General features: G+C 40.7%; 1 protein-coding gene across 2 annotated transcripts in view; it reads left to right on the plus strand.

The window, feature by feature from the left end:
• Positions 1-20,764, plus strand: part of UBE2V2 (ubiquitin conjugating enzyme E2 V2) — a 53,161-nt gene extending 32,397 nt beyond the window's left edge. For both annotated transcript variants that reach the window (XM_016959455.4, XM_063817089.1), the window contains 3 exons: positions 2,234-2,382; positions 9,068-9,193; positions 19,876-20,764. In XM_016959455.4, the coding sequence (XP_016814944.1) occupies positions 2,234-2,382; positions 9,068-9,193; positions 19,876-20,022 (422 nt within the window). In that variant the 3' untranslated portion in view covers positions 20,023-20,764. The remainder of the gene's footprint in view (positions 1-2,233; positions 2,383-9,067; positions 9,194-19,875) is intronic.
• The last annotated feature ends 951 nt before the right edge of the window (positions 20,765-21,715 follow it).

Genomic DNA, 21,715 nt, shown 5'->3' on the forward strand with positions numbered 1-21,715 from the left:
TTTAGTAGAGATGGGGTTTCATCATGTTGGCCAGGCTGGGTTTTCTTTTTTTTTTTTTTTTTTTGTGTGTGTGTGTGTGTGTGAGACAGAGTCTCACTCTGTCGCCCAGGCTGGAGTGCAGTGGTGCGATCTCGGCTCACTGCAAGCTCTGCCTCCTGGGTTCACACCATTCTCCTGCCTCAGCCTCCCGAGTAGCTGGGACTACAGGCGCCCGCCACCACGCCTGGCTAATTTTTTGTATTTTTAGTAGAGACAGGGTTTCACCGTGTTAGCCAGGATGGTCTCGATCTCCTGACCTCGTGATCCGCCCACCTCGGCCTCCCAAAGTGCTGGGATTACAGGCGTGAGCCACTGCGCCCGGCCTTTTTTGTTGTTGTTTTTTTTTTTTAAGACAGAGTCTCACTCTGTCGTCTAGGCTAGAGTGCAGTGGTGCGATCTCGGCTCGCTGCAGCCTCCGCCTCTGGAACATTAAATGTTCCAGACCAGTCTGGCCAACATGGTGAAACTCCATCTTTACTAAAAATACAAAAATTAGCCGGGCATGGTGGTGCACGCCTGTAATCCCAGCTATTTGAGAGGCTGAGGCAGGAGAATAGCTTGAACCTGGGAGGTGGAGGTTGCCTCGGCTACAGAGCGAGACTCTGTCTCACACACACAAAATAACACAGCAGGTGTATGAGGAACATTAAATGTCTTTCCTAACTTACTGTATGCAAATAAAAGTAGATACTTAAGAAATTGTCTAAAAATATTTAGTAAACCCATTTCTACACAGATAGACAAATTAAAAGTTCTGAGAAATCAGGCTAAAATAACCTCAAATTTATAAGGTTTGATTAATAAATATTTACCTTTGCATATACACGAAAGCAAAAAAAGGTAGGAATACTTTCAGTTTCAGATAACAATAAATTGAAATCAAGTACAAATTTTGACTCCCCTTCCTAAACTGAATAAACTCTTAAAAAGCAGACACACTTTACTTGTGTAAACACTCTTCTTTTTTTTTTAAATGGAATTTCGCTCTTGTTGCCCAGGCTGGTGTGCAATGGTGTGATCTTGGCTCACCGCAACCTCCACCTCCCGGGTTCAAGCGATTCTCCTGCCTCAGCCTCCCGAGTAGCTGGGATTCCAGGCATGTGCCACCATGCCCGGCTAATTTCGTATTTCTAATAGAGATGGGGTTTCTCCATGTTGGTCAGGCTGGTCACGAACTCCCAATCTCAGGTGATCTGCCCGCCTCGGCCTCCCAAAGTGCTGGGATTACAGGCCCAGCCGTATCCACTCTTTTAAATTTAGGCATCCATGTCACTGGAATTATGTTTTTCACAGGATCACTTTTAAATTCATTAAGAAGTTTCTTTATGTATATAAGCCTATTCATTTTACTTGAAAGGTTTTCTGTCTTCCCAAAGTCAAATCCTTACTAACTAAAATTAGGAATTTTGAAAAAACATCCATGAAAATCTCACAAACACATTAAAAAATGTATTATCTAAGGTGCATAAAATTAAACTCCATATTACCAATAGCATTTAAGAAACTCATATAAAATGATAATGTTTTCTTTAAAGAGACATACTGAAAGCCAAGTCAGTTGTTCACAGGAGGTGGTTTTGCACCATTATTTGAACTTTGATGTGTGAATTTGCTTTAGAAGTCCATGGTCTGTTTACTCTCTGACAGATTCTGTTTTCACATGCCCCTCACATGAAGGTTCACTCCTCATTCTTTTTTTTTTTTTTTTTTGAGACAGGTTGGGTGGGACTGCTTCAGGATTCTAAAAGACAGTACCTTCTGGTGCACTTTCTAAGATGGAACATAATTCTACTCTTTGAAAATCATTAGAGAGTATATATTAATGAACTTTGGCTTCTATGAACTTTCTGGGCATGCCTGTTTGATTGGTGCAGAGTCCTTGGCTGTAACAGAAACATCAAGTAGGGAAAACGATTTCCTTATGGTTGATTGACTTACATCAGTATAAAATTGATGAGGAATTTATATACACGTTGTATACTGCTGTTAATGTTTGGTACAGTGCTTTCTTTAGTGTTTTCATTTTGAGGGGTTATTAGATTCAGCATTTTCTGGAGCAGAATGCTTTTTAAAGGGGATTTTGTCTTTTTGGGAAATAATTTATAAAGGTTAATTTGGAAAAAGCTGAATTTAAATACGTGTAGCTCTTATAATTATGAGCTTTTTACATTTACACTGACGTTCTTTTGTATAGGAGTTAAAGTTCCTCGTAATTTTCGCTTGTTGGAAGAACTTGAAGAAGGACAAAAAGGAGTAGGCGACGGTACAGTTAGCTGGGGCCTTGAAGATGATGAAGATATGACACTTACAAGGTGGACAGGCATGATTATTGGGCCACCAAGGGTCAGTGTTATAAATTATATTTTTTCTATTAATACTTATTGTTAAAGTTAGCATTTAATTTTATACCATTGATATTAAAATAAGCAATTATGATAACTTCTAAAATAGTTCCTTTTTATTTTGTTTACATTTATTGATGCTTCCCACGTGCAGGATATAATGCTCGATTACGTAGAGGATTGGGGGGAGGAAGGTTGATATGGTCATTGCCATCAAAGTTTTGCAGTTTAGTAAGGGAGAAAAAATCAGTACAAATGACAGATTCTAAATATGACAGAGCAAGTTCACTACGGGACTTTAGAATATGTTTCTTCTAGCTGGAATAATTGAGGAAGGCTGAACAGTGGAGGAAGTTGCCTTTGGAATGATCCCTAAAGGACTGACTGGTAGGATTTCAGAAGGTGGTGATGGGGATGGAGAACATTCCAGATAGAGAGGAGAAAAGGTGAGGAAATGGAGGGGGTATGTGGGGAGAGCAGTCATTTTGACGTAACATGTTACCTCTTGTGTGAACCTGAGGGTTTCTAAATTGGTTTGCATTGAGTGCATGTTGCTATTTGCCCTCTGACACTTCACATGCCATAGAAATGCTGTAGGTCTCAGTTTCTTCATCTATAAAAAGTCTATGATTCTTACATTTTTTTCTAGTATGGTTGGCAACTGGCCCATTGTACTTTGTCTTTCTTGGGTTTATGAAGTTTTATTTTTACTCAAAGTCTTTTAGTCTTTTTTTCTAGCTTGGGATTTTTTTTTTTTTTTTTTTTACATTGCATTCCTTACTTAATGGTCCCATCCACTGCACTCCCTGCAGTGAATCTTTGAAATGTGTCTCTGTAATGTTTTTGGCTTGTTGGAAAGAGCACACATTTGAAGGGTTTTTTAAGTCTTTGGTTTTGTATACTGGTTGCTACCTTATGATGAGAGCATTTTAACTGTTTTGCTCTTGGGTAGAGTTTAGAGTTCCTCCTGATGATGATGATGATGATGATGATGATGATGATGATTATTGAGACAACATCTTATTCAGCCACCCAGGCTGGAGTGCAGTGGTGTGATCTCAGCATACTGCAATCTCAGCCTCCTGGGCTCAAGCGATCCTTCCACCTCAGCCTCCTGAGGTGGTGTGCACCACCACTGCTGGCTAATATTTGTAGTTTTTGTAGAGATGGGGTTTCACCATGTCGGCCAGGCTGATCTCGAATTCCTGGCCTCAAGCGATCCACCTGCCTGGGCCTCCCAAAATGCTGGGATTACAGGTGTGAGCCACTGCACCCAGCCCCTGCTGATTATTACAAAAGAAAAATGTATCAGGTAATTAGCAACATTAATTATAGAGAATGAATTAGTGTATGTTTTATGTTGTTTTCTGGTGTTCCTTTGCAAAATTCATGCACACTCCTAAACTGATAGGCTCCCTGTTTACTCCCTTGCTCTATTTTTTCCTGAAGACATTTTAGGAAGGAAATATAATGTTGATATGTTGATGGATAGAGTTCCGTATGACTTGGTATATATAATGGAAGCCTTGATTTTCACTGCCTGTGAACATTATTACTGTGGTCTGTTTGGTTTAAAAAAAGCGCTTATAATTGATGAACATTCTGACTTACTGATTTGAAGATTTAACAGTCAGAACTTGGTAGAATATAAATTTGAAATTATTTAGATTTGGTTTTTCTCTAGCCACTGCCTGCAGCAGACTTTAAGAATGTTTTGGAACTTGTGATGAGTTCATCAGTGGTCTTGTGGGCTGACCCACAGCACAGTTCCTAGCTGTCGTGGACCGGTTCCTGCTTGGTCTTTCACCCGGTTGGGGTCCCCTGCAGGATGCCCCAACTAGTTGCCATTCCTGGTGTCACCAAACCTCAGGAAACTCCATCCACTGGGATGGGGGTGAAGGCTGCTTCTCTGCAACTCTCTCCCCCCTCAGGGCACACAGACAAAATGCTACTGTGGTCCTCCATTCTCTGTGGGTGGTGGTTTTGGAGCTGCAGGGGAGAAAAGGTCATAATAGCTTTTCCTCACCTGTCTCAAGCTTCACGCTGAGGCACTTATAATAAAAAGCAGAGAAAAGCATACAAATTTATTTAAGTTTTACATGACATGGGAACATTCAGAAAGGAAGACCCAAAGAAACAGGGAAACCGTGTATTTTTATGCTAAATTTGATGAAGAGTGGACAGTGATGCAACAGCGTGATTGGATCTGATGGTAACACACTAGGTAATAAACTGGGGGAACTTACCAGGGCCTATTTGTTCACATTATTCCTGTGTCTTTGGATTTCATTCCTTTCTTGGCATAAGACAAGACCCCTTTGGAGTGGTTCTCATGACCTACTTCATGGGGAGGTCAGCTAGATTTTAGGGTCTGCTTCAGGGGAGAAGGGGGCGAAGGTAAGGTAAGAGTAACCTTGCTTCTGCTGTTTTCTTAAGTGCCAAGGTGCCGTATTTTGGGATAGTATGTCCTGAACCTCATCAGAGACCCCCTCACTTCCTTTGAGTGCCAGGCAGAGGTAGGAGGGTGTGCCCTGCAAAGGCACAGGCTTCTTCTGGAACTGGCCTCTGCTCACCACCTGATGATCTTCTCTGCATCACCCTCTCAGTTCTCTTGAAGGCAGGTCACAGCAGGCATATTCAGTTGCCTTTTCATAAAACAGGCAGGAGTTGGTATCTTACCACAGTTGTTTTCTCCTTAGAAGGTGCGATGTTGAGAACAATTTTGTCCCCAGGGTAGAGTATCTACATCTAGCCAGGAGAGGAGGAAGACTTTTTTGTTTGTTTGTTTTTGAGACGGAGTTTGGCTCTTGTTGCCCAGGCTAAAGTGCAATGGCGTAATCTCAGATCACCGCAACCTCCGCCTCCCAGGTTCAAGCGGTTTTCCTGCCTCAGCCTCCCTAGTAGCTGGGATTATAGGCATGTGCCACCACTCCCAGCTAATTTTGTATTTTTATTTTTTTTTTGAGACGGAGTCTTGCTCAGTTGCTCAGGCTGGAGTGCAGTGGCGCCATCTCGGCTCACTGCAAGCTCTGCCTCGCGCGTTCACACCATTCTCCTGCCTTAGCCTCCCGAGTAGTGGGACTACAGGGGCCTGTCACCACGCCCTGCTGATTTTTTGTATTTTTAGTAGAGATGGGGTTTCACCATGTTAGCCAGGATGGTCTCGATCTCCTGACCTTGTGATCCACCCGCCTCGGCCTCCCAAAGTGCTGGGATTACAGGCGTGAGCCACTGCGTCTGGCCTAATTTTGTATTTTTAGTGGGGACAGGGTTTCTCCATGTTGCTCAGGCTGGTCTCAGACTCCCGACCTCAGATGATCCGCCCGCCTCGGCCTTCCCAAAGTGCTAGGATTACAGGCGTGAGCCACCGTGCCCGGTTGAGAGGAGGAAGACTTTTAACATGTTACATGGTTCGTTGTTTTTTATTTTTATTTTATTTTATTTTGAGATAGTCTCACTCTGTCACCCAGGCTGGAGTGTAGTGGCCCGATCACACCTCACAGCCTGGACCCTCTGGGCTCAAACAATCCTCCCACCTCAGCCTTCTGAGTAGCTGGGACCATAGGGGTACACCACCATACCTGGCTAATTTGTGTGTGTGTGTGTGTAGAGATGGGGGTCTCACTGTGTTGCCCAGACAGGTCTCAAACTCCTGGGCTCAAATGGCCCACGTGCCGTGGCCTCCCAAAGTGCTAGGATTGTAGGCGTGAACCACTGTGCCTGGCCAGTTGTTTTTTATTTTTTGTACTTTATTGACTAAGGTCCCTCTTTTTTTTTTTTTTTTTGAGATGGAGCTTTGCTCTTGTTGCCCAGGCTGGAGTTCAATGACACTATCTCGGCTCACCGCAACCTCTGCCTCCCAGGTTCAAGTGATTCTCCTGCCTCAGGCTCCTGAGTAGCTGGGATTACAGGCATGCGCCACCATGCCCGGCTAATTTTGTATTTTTAGTAGAGATGGGGTTTCTCCATGTTGGTCAAGCTGGTCTCGAACTCCCAACCTCAGGTGATCCACTCGCTTCGGCCTCCCAAAGTGTTAGGATTACAGGTGTGAGCCACCATGTCCAGCCAGATCCCTCATTTTTTATGTTGTTCTAGTATTTATTTGGATTTATATGATTAGCAGTTTTGTTTTTCTATGTTTTTGTGTTCAGTTTTCTGAAGCAATATTTGTTGTCACTAGAGTTTAGTACTTTTTCAAGTTTTCTCATATTTAATGAAGGTACTGTCCCCATATTTAAAATAGAAACAGTGTGAGAATTAAGTGAAATAATAATTAGATAATAGGAGAATACCTGAGTACTTGACTTAGTAAATATTAGTTTGTTTTTCTCCTCTTTTTTTTGCTCTTGCTTTTTATTAGATAACAGAAAAACTTGACTGTTAATTAAAATTTTTTTTTTTTTGAGACAGTCTTGCTTTGCCACCCAGGCTGGAGTGCAGTGGCGTGATCTCAGCTCACTGCAGTTGCCACCTCCCAAGTTCAGGTGATTCTCCTGCCTCAGCCTCCCGACTAGCTGGGATTACAGGCGTGTGCTACCAATTTTTGTATTTTTAGTAGAGACGGGGTTTCACCATGTTGGCCAGGCTGGTCTCGAACTCCTGACCTCAGGCAGTCTGCCCGCCTTTGGCCTCCCAAAGGGCTGGGATTACAGGCATGAGCCACCACACCCAGCCTGTTAATTTAAAATTTAGAGGGGATAAAATCAAAGATGTCAGAAGTTAGGGTGATATTTACTGTAAGAATTGGATTAGATTAATAGGCTAGCTTTGGGATTAAATTTTTTTTTTGTTTACATAAAATCTTTCAGAAAAGAGCTTTGGGGTTTTTTTTTTTTTTTTTTTAAAACAAAAGGAATTGAGGTAGAATTTACATGTAGTGAAATGCACAGATGTGCCATGAGTTTGACAAATGTAGCTTGTTACCCCTACTGAGATACAGAACATTCCTGTCATTCCAGAAAGCTCCCTTTGCGCTTTCCCACACCTGAGAGATTTGCGTGTTGTAGAGCTTTGGTAAGTAGGGTCATGTAGTGTGTACGCTTATGGTTCTTTACTCAGCATGAAGTCTGAGCAATTCAGTTGTGTTATCTCAGGTAGTAGGAGTGTGTTTCTTTTTATTGTTGAATAGTATTTTACTGTATGGATATACCACAATGTGTTTATCAATTCTTTTTATGGACATTTGGATTTAATCTACTTTCTTGCTTTTACAAATAAAGCTGCTATGGGCATTCTTGTAGAAGTCTTTTTGTGAACATGTGTTTGTTTCCATTTCGCTTGGGTAAATGACTAGGAATAGAATTGCTGTATCATAGGGGAGTCTGATATGCATCCAGATTGGAGAATCACAGCCAAGATAATCATGAGATCTATCTGATTTTAGTCATTTTTATATATTGAAAGTGCTTGGGATATTATTAATATTTGCTTGCTATTAATCTCAGATGAGTTTTATATAGCTCTTTTTTTTCTTAAAGTATTGAAATATTTAATAACATACATATAACATTGTTGCATAGGTTTTACATTAGAGTAGTTTAATACTGCAAATCTGACCTCCATTTGGATAGCTCTTGTTTATGGGGATGGGATCAGTTTGAGTAGGTGAGATCTGTAGATGGTTGGTTAGCTTCCTCCCTCTCTGGTCTTATACAGCAGCCAGCAGATATTAAATTTTTCACTTTCATTTATTTACGTATATATTTTTATGTTATTTTAATTATAATTTAGAAAATTTAAAGTTTCAATAATTATAATTCTCTTTAAAACAATTTTTTTTTCTTTTTAATCTCTTGAGTCAAGGTGAGGATTCATTTATTTTTTACTTTGCTGTTTTAATGGTACACTAATAAGTTAACTGAGTGAACAAAAGCCATAGCAGAAAGAAGAGTTAATTTATAGGCATGAAAATAAGCCCTGGATAATCTAGAAGCTTTAAGTTTGATACCTATTTGAAAATGATGTGTAAACATAAAGTTTGCCATTGTATCTCTGAATTCAGATAATGGGATTTAATGAACCTCAAAATTAATGAAGTGGCAACGTAAGTATAACTAACAGGGGACATAAAATAATTATGTTTTATTGCTGCAAAATGGTGTAATATGGGGTTTTCTCTTTTGCTAGAAGTTATTGATTGCCATATTTAGTAGGATAATCATATAATTTGTTATCCAACAAGACCCTTTTGAGAATGAAAGGAGGCACTGTTAATAGTCAATACTGGGACAATAGGAATAAGCAGAACTGTTCTGTAAAACAGAAACCTTCATATATGTTTGACACAAGTCTCAAGTAGCCCCTCCCTCTACAATGTAAACTTTTTAGCAAAATCTAAATTTAAGTGGTTTGCTTTTTCGTTTTTCCTTCTTCGTTCTAATTTGTTACAGGCATCATTTTTATCACAAAAGCAACTTGGGATCATATTGATAATACTTTGTAGAATTAATTTTGTAAAATCTCATGGAATTAATTTTGTAAAATCTCAGTTTTTAAGTATGCTTATTGCATTTTTTCTCACCATATAGGTGAAATAAATTTGAATGTAGAAAAATAAATTCTTAATCATAAACACTGTCTTATGTACATTCATATTGTACTTTCCCTTTTTTTTTTTTTTTTAGCACTTAGACATTAATATTTTAGGTATTGTTATTTTGATTATCTTTTTGTTTTTTGCCTTCCAGACAAATTATGAAAACAGAATATATAGCCTGAAAGTAGAATGTGGACCTAAATACCCAGAAGCTCCTCCGTCAGTTAGATTTGTAACAAAAATTAATATGAACGGAATAAATAACTCGAGTGGGATGGTAAGTTAATATAGTCATTTTGGTTTTATATAACATAATGTATAGAGTTATATATTATACGTACACACACCATAATATATGTAAGATATTAATATGTAGTTAGGAGAAAGTTTTTAAAAGAGGACCTTTGTTAAGCCAAAAGTCTAAAGAAGGTTGCATTATGTTGTTTTTCTTTTATTAATATAAATTAGGCCATCCTTAAAAACCTTAATGTACTTGCCTAGAATAGATGCATGTGGTGGTTAAAACTTTTTTTTTCTTTTTTTTTTTTGAAACAGAGTCTCACTCTGTCACCCAGGCTGGAGTACAATTGTGCGATCTTGGCTCACTGCAACCTCCGCCTCCCAGCTTCAAGTGATTCTCCTGCCTCAACCTCCCGAGTAGCTGGGATTACAGGCACCTGCCATCATGCCCAGTTAATTTTTGTATTTTTGTAGAGATGGGGTTTCACGATGGCCAGGCTGGTCTCGAACTCCTGACCTTAGTTGATCCGCCCGGCTCGGCCTCCCAAAGTGCTGGGATTACAGGTATGAGCCACTGTGCCTGGCCAAAAGTTTTCTTAGGGTTTTAATTGCCTTAGTAGTCATATTTCAGTTGATCTTTATTTGGTAAAAAGATGACCATTATTGGGCGGGGCATGGTGGCTCACGCTTGTAGAGATTGTGCCACCGCACTCTAGCCTGGGTGAAAGAGCGAAACTCCGTCTCAAAAAAAAAAAAAAAAGAGATGATCATTATTTCTCTTTGAATGTTACTTTTCTGAGGGTTAAGGTACATTTGGTGGGATTAAAAGGATGACTATTCATGAAAAGGATGAATATTCATGACGGGTTTTTTTCTTTAAAGAGCAAATATGTCTGTGTTGAAACAGTCATGGCTGAGCATCATTGTCTATTTATTTTTGGGTTTCACTCTGTCCCCCAGGCTGTAGTGCAGTGGTACTCCCCCACTTCCTGTGGCCTCAAGTGATTCTCCCACTTCAGCCTCCCAAGTATGTGAGACTACAAGGCACATGCCACCAAGCCCAGCTAATTTTTGTATTTTTTGGTAGAGATGGGGTTTCGTCATATTGGCCAGGCTGGACTCAACTCCTGACCTCAAGTGATCTGCCCACCTTGGCCTCCCAAAGTGCTGGGATTACAGGCGTGAGCCACTGTGTCCAGCCCATTGTCTCTTTAAACAAAATAACATGCCCTGCTTGACCCACACAAGTTAGTTAGTAGAAACAGCTGAATTTCCAGTATGAGTAGATTGTTAAGTTCATGATAAGTCTTTGAAGCCTAGGCTCTCTTGGTGCCATGTTGAGAGCACACCACATACAAAATACATTTTAGGAAGCAAAATAACATATCATCATCATAAAATGAGTATCATCCATCTCAGGAAATAGGGCCTCAGTATCCTTGATTTCTCATCCCATCCCTGCGTTCCCTCTCTCTACCAGTGTATTTTGTACTACAAATGTATCACATACGTACACAAATTCATCCTCCTTTCTTCTCTCCTTCTCTCTTTCCTTCTTATCTGTTTACCATCTGTTAAAAATCACGAGTTTATACTAACAACTCCCACTAATTTTATTCTAAAACTATAGGGTTTGTTCTATGATTCTTCCTTTCCATTTGAGAAACCTGGCTCCCATGCTTCCCAGTGCATTTACTTATTTGCTCAATTTCCCCTTCATATAACTGTACTTCTGGCAACAAGTTGAATCTTGGATTCACAGCCAGCTCCCTGCCCCTCAACCCCAACCTAATACGCAGGTCTGAGGCGGGGCCCCAGATTGGCTGGTGCATCCAGCAGGGAGGCACCAGGCCAAATAAAGCATGACCCTGAGAAAGGAAGAAGGTGGGAAAGGTCATTGGAAACCTTAGCCCTGCACCTGCTGGGCCATTAACACCCCCCACCCCTGTGCCAACTCAGAGCTGGGACCTGAGAGTCTCTCCAGCCCTCACAGTCCTCAGTTGGTCAGTCTTTGTGATTTACTGGGAGCATTTAGTCCATTTACATTTAATATTCATAATTACTGACATGTTCAGGTTTAAACAGATCATCTTATTTGGTGGTTTCTATTTTTCTACATGTTTCTTGCCTACTTTTGGAATGGTTGTTCTCAACTTCTTTCATTCTGTTTGTGTTCTTTCAGTGATTATTCTAGAAATTATGCACACTTATCTATTTTTAAGAAATTTGATAGGAGCGGGATTATAAAGCATATGAGTACACAGAAAAGATATTATTTAGGGAATGTCCTGTGTGACACACAGCATTGCCTTTATGAAGAAGACCTTTGTTAGATTTTGCTACTAGACATATCTGGTTTTCTCCACTACTGTTTTGTTTTTACATTATAGCTTCTGTAAATTAAGTAACTAATGGTGTGTTCTACATTGTCATGGAAGCTAGGAAATTTAGATTAAATTTCAGACCTACCTCTAATAAGCTTATCTGATCTCTTGGGCTTTTGGTCCAGTAGTTGATATTTTGCCTCCCTCTCTACCTCCCTTCCCCTAACCCATTTATCATTAAGCCTTGTCAGTTTTATGTTCCAAATGTAACTGGATTTAGGTCTTATTTTTCTATTTACATTGCCACCAAGTGAATATTGGCCATCATTTATTTCCTGGACTCTTGCAACAACGTCTCTGATTCTACTTTTTAAAATCCCTTCCAGTCTTTCCAAAGTTAGCAGCCAGAGGGATCCTCCTAAGAGACAAATTGCGTCATGTCATTTCTGCACTTCAAATTCCTTTAGGGGCATCAACCTCAGCATGCATGCTTCTTGCCATGGCTCACTGGGAGTGCTCAAGGTGCACACTGGCCTGCATGCCTTTCGTTTGGTCTCAAGACCTTTGCACTTCTGTTCTTCCTCCTTCCTCCCCAGTCTGGCTAACTCCTGTGGGTCCTTCATTTCTCACTGTAAATTCCACTTTCTTTTTTATTGAGACAGAGTCTCACTCTGTCACTCAGGCTGGAGTGCAGTGGCATGATCTCGCTCACTGCAACCTCCATCTCCTGGGTTTAAGTGATTCTGCTGCCTTAGCCTCCCAAGTAGCTGGGACTACAAGTGTGTGCCACAACACCTGGCTAATTTAATACAGATGGGGGTTTGCCATGTTGGCCAGGCTGGTCTCAGACTCCTGACCCGCGTTGGCCTCCCAAAGTGCTGGGATTACAGGCATGAGCCACCGCACCCAGCCTAAATTCCACTTTTTAGTAGAAGTCTTTATTGATGTTCCAACTTGAATTATGTCCCTTCTATTGCTCTGTTAAAGTCACTCTTATTCTTTTGTTGCACTTAACTATAAATTTATTTTTTTGTTTTTAAAAGAAATGTTTCTAACATAATAGAAGTTTTAGAGAATGATAGAACCAGCATCTATGTGTCCTTCACCTAGCTTTGTCAAATGTTAACATTTGTCTTATTTGTAACAGATCTTTTAATTTTTTTTTTTTTTTTTTGAGACGGAGTCTCACTCTGTCTCCCAGGCTGGAGTGCAGTCACGCGATCTTGGCTCACTGCAACCTCTGTCTCCCAGGTTCAAGCAATTCTCTTGCCTCAGCCTCCCAAGTAGCTGGGACCACAGGCCTGTGCCACCACGTCCAGCTAATTTTTTTGTATTTTTAATAGAGACAGGGTTTCACCATGTTGGTTAGGCTGGTCTCAAACTCCTGACCTCAAATGATCTGCCCGCCTCGGCCTCCCAAAGTGCTGAGATTACAGGTGTGAGCCACCCTGCCCAGCTAGATTTTTTTCTTATTAGTACAAAGACTACATTATAAATAGAGTTAATTCTATGTGTGGCTTTCTCTTGTTTCCCTTTCCTGTTTTTTTTTTTTTGAGATGAGGTTTGCTCTTGTTGTCCAGGCTGGAGTGCAATGGCATGATCTCAGCTCACTGCAACCTCTTCCTCCTGGGTTCAAGCGATTCTCCTGCCTTAGCCTCCTGAGTAGCTGGGATTACAGATGCCTGCCACCATGCCTGGCTAATTTTTGTATTTTTAGTAGAGATGGGGTTTCACCACGTTGGCCAGGCTGGTGTTCAACTCCTGACCTCAGGTGATCTGCCTGCCTCGGCCTCCCAGAGTGCTGGGTGGGATTACAGGCTTGAGCCACCACGTCTGGCCAAGTTTAAAATTTTTAAATTAAAATGTTCTCCGTCAGATTGCTATAAAACTTTCTAAGTTCTTACTCTCAATTGCAATGTGTATCTTGTCAAGGAGCAATAGAATTCAGTTCGTGGCCTGCCCCTTTCCACGGACACACCTTGAGTAGTGCTGCTCTCGGGAATACATCTAGAAGTGTGCCGTGGCGTGGGGCTTTCTTCAGCTTGAATATTGCCAAGCTGCTTTCCTCCCGGCTGGGTCAATGTCAGCCCCACCAGTGGTGTATAACAGGACCCTCTGAATGTATATTCCCACCAACCCTTCTTACTGTCAATCTGGAATGGGGACTGGGAAATAGAAAAATAAATACTGATTTTAATCATTATTGGAGTGTAGATGTGTGTATAGAGGGTTGTGGGTAGGGTGAATATATTGGACATCTGTTTTTCTCTTCATTTACATCTAAGAGTTTGGATTATTACTTTTATAACTAGTAAATGGTACAGAATTTCACATTGGTGATTGTGCCAGGATAGTTTTTATATTTTGAGGCTGTTTAAGTGTCTCATGAATTGTAGTTCATAGGCATTGATGGTGGGTGTTGCTTTAGTAATTTTAGTTTATATGTATTTAATACGACGAGGCAAAGTTATTCCCTGTGGGTGGTTAGCACTCTGAAGTGTAAATTTTATTGTCTTATGCAGTGAGATCTCACATTTTGGAGGTCATTGTATGTTGTAGACTGATAAGATGCAGATTTTATTCTGACATGATATTTATTTTCTCATGCTCTTTACTGCGTCCTCTCTCTTCATCTTTTTTTCCTTTTCCTCCAATGTTTCTTTTTTTTTTTCTGCACCCTGTTGGTATTTCACAGGATTTGCAATCACTTATGTTTATTTAACTACCATTTACAGCTGGAAGTGTTTGTTTCTGATTTAGAAATAGCTTGGTATTCTCTCTACTTATTTTTATAAACTGTTCAGTTATGGAGTCTATTTAAAATAGGCTAAGGAGGTTGCCACTCTTTGAAGTGAAAGTGTTAGAGGAAGCATTTTAAATGTACCTTACCATTGTAACATTTTTCTTACTCTTTTAGTTAGTTTCTTTTCCTTTTTTTTTTTTTTGAGACGGAGTTTCGCTCTTATTGCCCAGGGTAGAGTGCAGTGGTGCGATCTTGGCTCACTGCAACCTCCGCCTCCTGGGTTCAAGCGACTCTCCTGCCTCAGCCTCCCTAGTAGCTGGGATTACAGGCGCCCGCCAACATGCCCAGCTAATTTTTTGTATTTTTAGTAGAGACAGGGTTTCACTATGTTGGCCAGGCTGGTCTTGAACTCCTGATTTCAGGCGATCCACCCACCTCAGCCTACCAAAGTGCTGGGATTACAAGTGTGAGCCATTGCGCCTGCTGTTAGTTTCTAAAATAAATATCACTCTAAAATTATTTTTCTTTTCTACTTTCAAACACTTTTATGGTGATATAATTCACATACCATACAATTCACCCATTTAAAGGGTAAAATTCAAGGGTTTTTAGTATTCACAACATTGTGGAATCAGTGCCATGACCCAGGTTTGGAACATTTTTGTTCTTCCCAAAGCAAATCTGTGCCCATCAGTTGTCATTCCCCATCCCATCTCCCTTAGACCTAAACAACCATTAATCCACTTTCTGTCTTTTTTTTTTTTTTTTTTTGAGGCAGAGTCTCACTCTGTCGCCCAGGCTGGAGTGCAATGGCTTGGCTCACTGCAAGCTCTGCCTCCTGGGTTAATGCCATTCTCCTGCCTCAGCCTCCCAAGTAGCTGGGACTACAGGCGCCCGCCACCACACCTGGCTAATGTTTTGTATTTTTAGTAGAGACGGGGTTTCACTGTGTTAACCAGGATGGTCTGTATCTCCTGACCTTGTGATCTGCCCTCCTCAGCCTCCCAAAGTGCTGGGATTACAGGCGTGAGCCACGGTGCCCAGCCCACTTTCTGTCTTTATAGATTTGCCCATTCTGGATGTTTCATATAAATAGAATCATAGAGTATGTGTTCTTTGGCGACTTAACGTAATGTTTTCAAGATTTACCCATGTTTGTATTGTGTATTGGTACTTTATTCCTTTTTATTGTTGAACAATATTCCATTGTATGGAGATCCCATTTTATTTATCCATTTATCACCTAGTAGATATTTCTATTTTTCTACTTTTGGCTATCATGAATACTGTTGCTATGAATATTTGTATACAAGTTTTTGAGTGGGCAAATATTTTCATTTCTTTTGGATATATATTTAGGAGTGCAATTGTTGGGTCATATGGTATCTATGTTTTAGTTTTTGAGGAACTGTCAAGACAGATTTCTAAAGTGAATAGGCCATCTTACATTGCTACCACTAGTGTATGCAGGTTCCCAGCTTCTCCACATCCTTGCTAACCCCAAATAAAAAGCAAGAAATTAAAACATAACAACATAAACAATCACCTTCAAAAAAAGGAAAAGGAGACAGGGTTTCGTCATCTTGGCCAGGCTGGTCTCGAACTCCTGGGCTCAAGAGATCCACCCGTCTATCTCTCCCAAAGTGTTGGGATTACAGGTGTGAGCCACTGCACCTGGCCTGCCTTTCTGGACTACCGTAGCTTTGTAGTAAGTTTTTTTGTTTGTTTTTGAGACAGAGTCTTGCTGTGCCGCCCAGGCTGGATTGCGGTGGTGCGATCTTGGCTCACTGGAACCTCCACCTCCTGGACTCAAGCAGTTCTCGTGCCTCAGCCTCCCAAGTAGCTGGGATCACAGGCATGCGCCACCACGCCTGGCTAATTTTTTGTATTTTTAGTAGAGATGGGGTTTTACCATGTTGGCCAGGCTGGTCTTGAACTCCCAGCCTCAAGTCGATCTGCCTGCCTTGGCCTCCCAAAGTGCTGGGGTTACAGGAGTGAGCCACCACGCCTGGCCTGTAATAAGTTTTGAAATCATAACTTTGTTCTTCTTTTTTTAATATTGTTTTGGCTATTCTGGGTTTCTTGCATTTGCTTATGAATTTTAAGATAAGCCTGTTCATTTCTGCAAGCAAGAAAAAAGCAGTTGAAATTTTAATAGGAGTTGTATTGAATCTCTAAATTAACTTGATGAATATTGTCATCTTCACAGTAATAAGTCTTCTGACCCATGTATATTTATTTAGCTCTTCAATTTCTATCAACTGTATTTTACAGTTTTTAAAAATTATTTTTATTTATTTATTTTTTTGAGATGGAGTCTAGCTCTGTTGCCCAGGCTGGAGTGCAGTGGCGTGATCTCAGTTCACTGCAACCTCTGCCTCCTGGGCTCAAGCAATTCCTGTGTCTCGGCCTCCCAAGTATCTGGGATCACAGGCATGTACCACCACGCCTGGCTAATTTTTGTATTTTTAGTAGAGACGGGGGTTTTGCCATGTTGGCCAGGCTGGTCTCGAACTTCCGAACTTAGGTGATCTGCCCACCTCGCCCTGCCAAAGTGCTGGGATTACAGGCATGAGCCACCGCACCCGACCTTTAAATTATTTCTATTTAATTTTTTTTTCTCTTTTTTCTGGGGAGGGAGGGAAAGGGGGAGGTAGGAGAGGAGGGTGGTAGGAAGGAGGGAGGGGAGATATTTTACAGTTTTCAGTGCACAAGTTTTACACTTTTGTTAAATTTATACTTAGGTATTTTATTAATTTTTATTTCAGATTGTTGCAAGTGTAAAGAAAAACTAATTTTTGTATATGGAACCTGTATCTTGTTGCCTTGATGAACTTGTTTATTAGCTCTAATAATTTCTTTAGTGGATTCCTTTGAATTGTCTATATACCAGATCATTTCTTCTATTTCTTCTGCAAATAGAGGTAGTTTTACTTCTTTTCTTTCTAATCAGGGTGCCTTTTATTTCGCTTCTTTGTTAATTGTCCTGGCTAGAACCTCTCCAGTACAATGTTGAATGGAAGTGATGAGAACGGGGCCAGGTGGTGGTGGCTCATGCCTGTAATCCCAGCGCTTTGTGAGGCCGAGGTGTGCAGATACCTTGAGCCCAGGAGTTCGAGACCAGCCTGGCCAAGATGACGAAACCCTGTCTCTATAAAAAATACAAAAATTGGCCGGGCGTGGTGGCTCATGCCTGTAATCTCAGCACTTTGGGAGGCTGAGGCGGGTGGATCACGAGGTCAGGAGTTCGAGACCAGCCTGGCCAACATAGTGAAACCCTGTCTCTACTAAAAATACAAAAAATTAGCTGGGTATGGTGGTGAGCACCTGTAATCCTAGCTACTTGGGAGGCTGAGGCAGGAGAATCGCTTGAACTGGGGAGGCATGGGTTGCAGTGAGTGAAAGTAGCCGGGCCTGTGGTGGTGTGCGCCTGTAGTCCCAGCAACTTGGGAGGCTGAGGTGGGAGGATCACCTGAGCCCAGGGAGGTCGAGGCTGCAGTAAGCCACAATTGTGCCACTGCACTCTAGCCTGGGCAACGAGTGAGACCCTGTCTCAAAAAAAAAGAAAAAAGAAAATATAAAAAGTGATGAGAATGGACATCCTTATCTTATTCTTCATCTTAGGAGGAAAGTATTTGGTCTTTATTAAATATGATGTTAGCTCTAAGTTTTTTGTAGATTCCTGTTAGGTTGGAGGGTAGTTTCCTTCTATTCCTAATTTATTGAGTATTTATATCATGAAAGGTTTTTGGATTTTGTCAGATGCTTTTTTGCATCCATTGAGATGATCATGGTTTTTGTTCTCTGTTCTGTTAATATGATATATTACTCTGATTTTTAAAGTATTGAATCTATCTTGTGTTTCTGGGATAGGTCCTACTTGTATATAATCTTTTTTGTTTGGAGATGGAGTCTTGCTCTGTCGCCCAGGGTGGAGTGCAGTGTCACGATCTCAGCTCACTGCAACCTCCGCCTCCCAGATGCAAACAATTATCCTGCCTCAACCTCCTGAGTGGGTGGGACTGCAGGTGCACACCACCATGCTAAATATTATATTATTATATATTTATAAATACAAATATTATTGTATTTTAGTAGAGACGGGGTTTCGCTGTGTTGCCCAGGCTGTTCTCGAACTCCTGAACTCAGGCAATCCGCCCGCCTCGGCCTCCCAAAGTGCTAGGATTACAGGCGTGAGCCACCATTCCCAGCCTGTATATAGTCTTATATGTTGCTTGAGGTCAGCTGTAGATGACAGCTTATGGCCTTCTCAGCTCTTTCATAAGCCTGTGCGCAGCCCTACACATGTGTGTGGTCTTCTAGATTCCCAGGCCTGTTTGGAGACACCTCATTTCCCAGCTTGTCTGCTTAAGTATTTTGGTTACCTTCCTGCTTTTTTTTTGGAGACAGAGTCTCGGTCTGTCGCCCAGGCTGGAGTGCAATGGCGTGGTCTCGGCTCACTGCAGCCTCCACCTCCCAGGTTCAAGTGATTCACCTGCCTCAGCCTCCCAAGTAGCTGGGAGTACAGGCACGTGCCACCACACCTGGCTAATTTTTGTATTTTTAGTAGAGGCGGGGTTTCACTATCTATGTTGGCCATGCTGGTCTCAAACTCCTGACCTTGCGATCCGCCCGCCTTGGCCTCCCAAAACGTTGGGATTACAGGCGTGAGCCACCGCATCCGGCCCACCTTCCTGTTTGACTCAACTTTTTTTGACAAATGCCCAAGGTAGGAGGTGAGTGAAGATATGTGAGCTCTGAGGTCAGATAAAGGAAAGCTCTGTGTGAGTGGAGTTTTCCAGGGAACTGCAGGACAGGTCAAATGCTGACAGTTAACTGGGAATGGGCTTGCAAGGAGCTCCATCCCCATTCTGTTGTTCTTTCACAGAAGATTAATTTGGGTCGGGTGCCGTGGTTCATGCCTGTAATCCCAGCACTTTGGGAGGCTGAGGCAGGTAGATCACTTGAGCTCAGGAGTTCAAGACCAGTCTGGGCAACATGGTGAAACCCTGTCTCTACGAAAAATAGAAAAATTAGCCTGGCGTGGTGGCGGGTGCCTGTAATCCCAGCTACTTGGGAGGCCTCATGAGGCAGGAGAATTGCTTGAACCTGGGAGGCGGAAGTTGCAGTGAGCCAGGATCGCACCACTGTACTCCAGCCTGGGTGACAGAGCGAGACTCTGTCTCCAAAAAAAAAAAAAAAAAGGAAAGAATAATTAGGAATAGTGCGTAGAATACATTGGAAAGAAAAATCTGAAAGAAGAGATCAGGTTAGTAGCTTTCATCTAAATCTCAGTGTGAGATAATTCCCCAGATTTTGGGCGGTGGCATTGGAAATGGAGAGGAACCTTTTGACCTTACTCCATTAAGAAAGAATTGGTAAATTTATTTACAAAGTAGTTATTTAATATAACATTTATTTCTGATGACCAAAGTTCACTGTATGTTTTATGTCTTTATATTTTCCCAAAATATTAAACTAATTATGATAAAATATACTAATTATGGTATTAGTAATTTCATAGTGTATGTTTTGTGAAAATAGAGGCAAGCTATGAATTTTCAAAATCATTCTTATTAAAATATGCTTAACAAATTGGTGCCATAGTACTTTAAACTTGCTAGTTAACTGTACTCTTTCCTCCCCTTTCAGGTGGATGCCCGGAGCATACCAGTGTTAGCAAAATGGCAAAATTCATATAGCATTAAAGTTGTACTTCAAGAGCTAAGACGTCTAATGATGTCCAAAGAAAATATGAAGCTTCCACAGCCACCAGAAGGACAAACATACAACAATTAATTTTAGTGGATCTCAAACTTGTCTTAAATCAACAACCTTCTACTCATGTTAATGTCTTGATTAAATATCACAATGCAAAATACACATTAAGTAAAAGAATTCCAGCTGGTAAACATGACCTGGACATTTGTAAGAATATATTTAATATATGTACACCCATTATGTTTTCAGGTAACAGGAGGAAAAAATGCAGCACAATTTTTTTTCTCTTGAAAGGCACTGTCATTTAAACATAAACCTGGAGTACTCGAAATAGAATTCAGGTTTACAAGATGAAAGCGTGTGGAGAAGTGTCAGATGGCAGTGGAAGCATGTGTGTTTCTAAAAAGTAAAAATCTCAAGAAAACAGAAATGGCATGCTTTACCCATCTTGCTTAGTGAAAGAGAGCTGCAGTTGAAATTGTTTAAAAAGTAGCAGGTACAACGAATATTGTCACAGATGTGTTAATTTTTGAAGCAATGTGGGTGCTGACTACTAGTAGTATCAAAAATATGTTCAGGATTGTTTTGATACCTGTATTTATAATAAAAAATGTTGGGGGGAGTTGATGAATTCCTGTTAAAAGCTGTTCTTGTGTGTTACATGTAACAGACATGGTAAATATTTGTTTACAGTCTTTGTTTAACAAACCATGCATTTAAGTTTAAGTGAAGTCAACAAAAAGGAAATAGGTGTATGGATATGTGATTTTGAGATTAAAGTTAGTCTTAAAATGTAAATAAAATGTGGAACGTGTCCTCAGAGACTGTGCCATTTCTATTATGTTGATGTATATGTACAGTACCTTGCCAGGGAAGCAAAAATTGGAATTATTGTAGCTTTTCATGTATACACACTTTTATTTACCCTATTTTGTGTACTTCTTGTGAATTATAATTTGCAGACTATTTCAGAAAAGAAATTATCTAGTTTAATTTCTTCTTTGGACAAGGAGTCCTAGGTATTATATTTTGAGTTTGATTTCACCAGAAATAATAATATTAAAAAGATCTTTGCATTCTGGCAGTTCTTTTAGGATTATAGGTTGCAAATTATCCAAATATATATCCCATTTTTTAAAGCATAATATCTTTTTTAGTTATTTTTCTGTGAAGCTTTTGGTTAATAAATAGGGTCAACTAATTGGAGACTTTTCTCTTCCAGTTAGGGCTTTTAATACTAACAAGGATAACTTTATTCATTCCTCGTATTCTCTACTCTAACAAATATGAACTCTGAAGTTGAAAATTCATTTATGTTCTGCTTTCACCAAAGTGACGCGAGGCTTTAGGTCACTGTTTCACTTCAAAGTACTGGATCCAAAGCTTTGTTGAAAATGCTGTTTGATGAATTCACTGAAGAATATAGAAAGGTGGTCAGGTAAAGTCTACTTTTATTTTGTCAAGCTTAATAATTTGTGTCATACTTTACCCCGGTATATATAGACAAACCAAAACCTTATCAAATATTAAATTAGATGTTTAAACTTTGCTTATAAAGTAAAGTATTGGCCATGTGGTGGCTCACGCCTCTAATCCCAGCACTTTGGGAGGCTGAGACCAGCCTGGCCAACATGATGAAACCCTGTCTCTACTAAAAATACAAAAAATTAGCCAGGTGTGGTGGTGGGTACTTGTAGTCCCAGCTACTCGGGAGGCTGGGCAGGAGAACTACTTGAAACTGGCAGACAGAGGTTGCAGTGCCGAGATCGCA

This window comes from Pan troglodytes, chromosome 7 (genome assembly GCF_028858775.2).
Source record: "Pan troglodytes isolate AG18354 chromosome 7, NHGRI_mPanTro3-v2.0_pri, whole genome shotgun sequence".
Taxonomy (NCBI): domain Eukaryota; kingdom Metazoa; phylum Chordata; class Mammalia; order Primates; family Hominidae; genus Pan; species Pan troglodytes.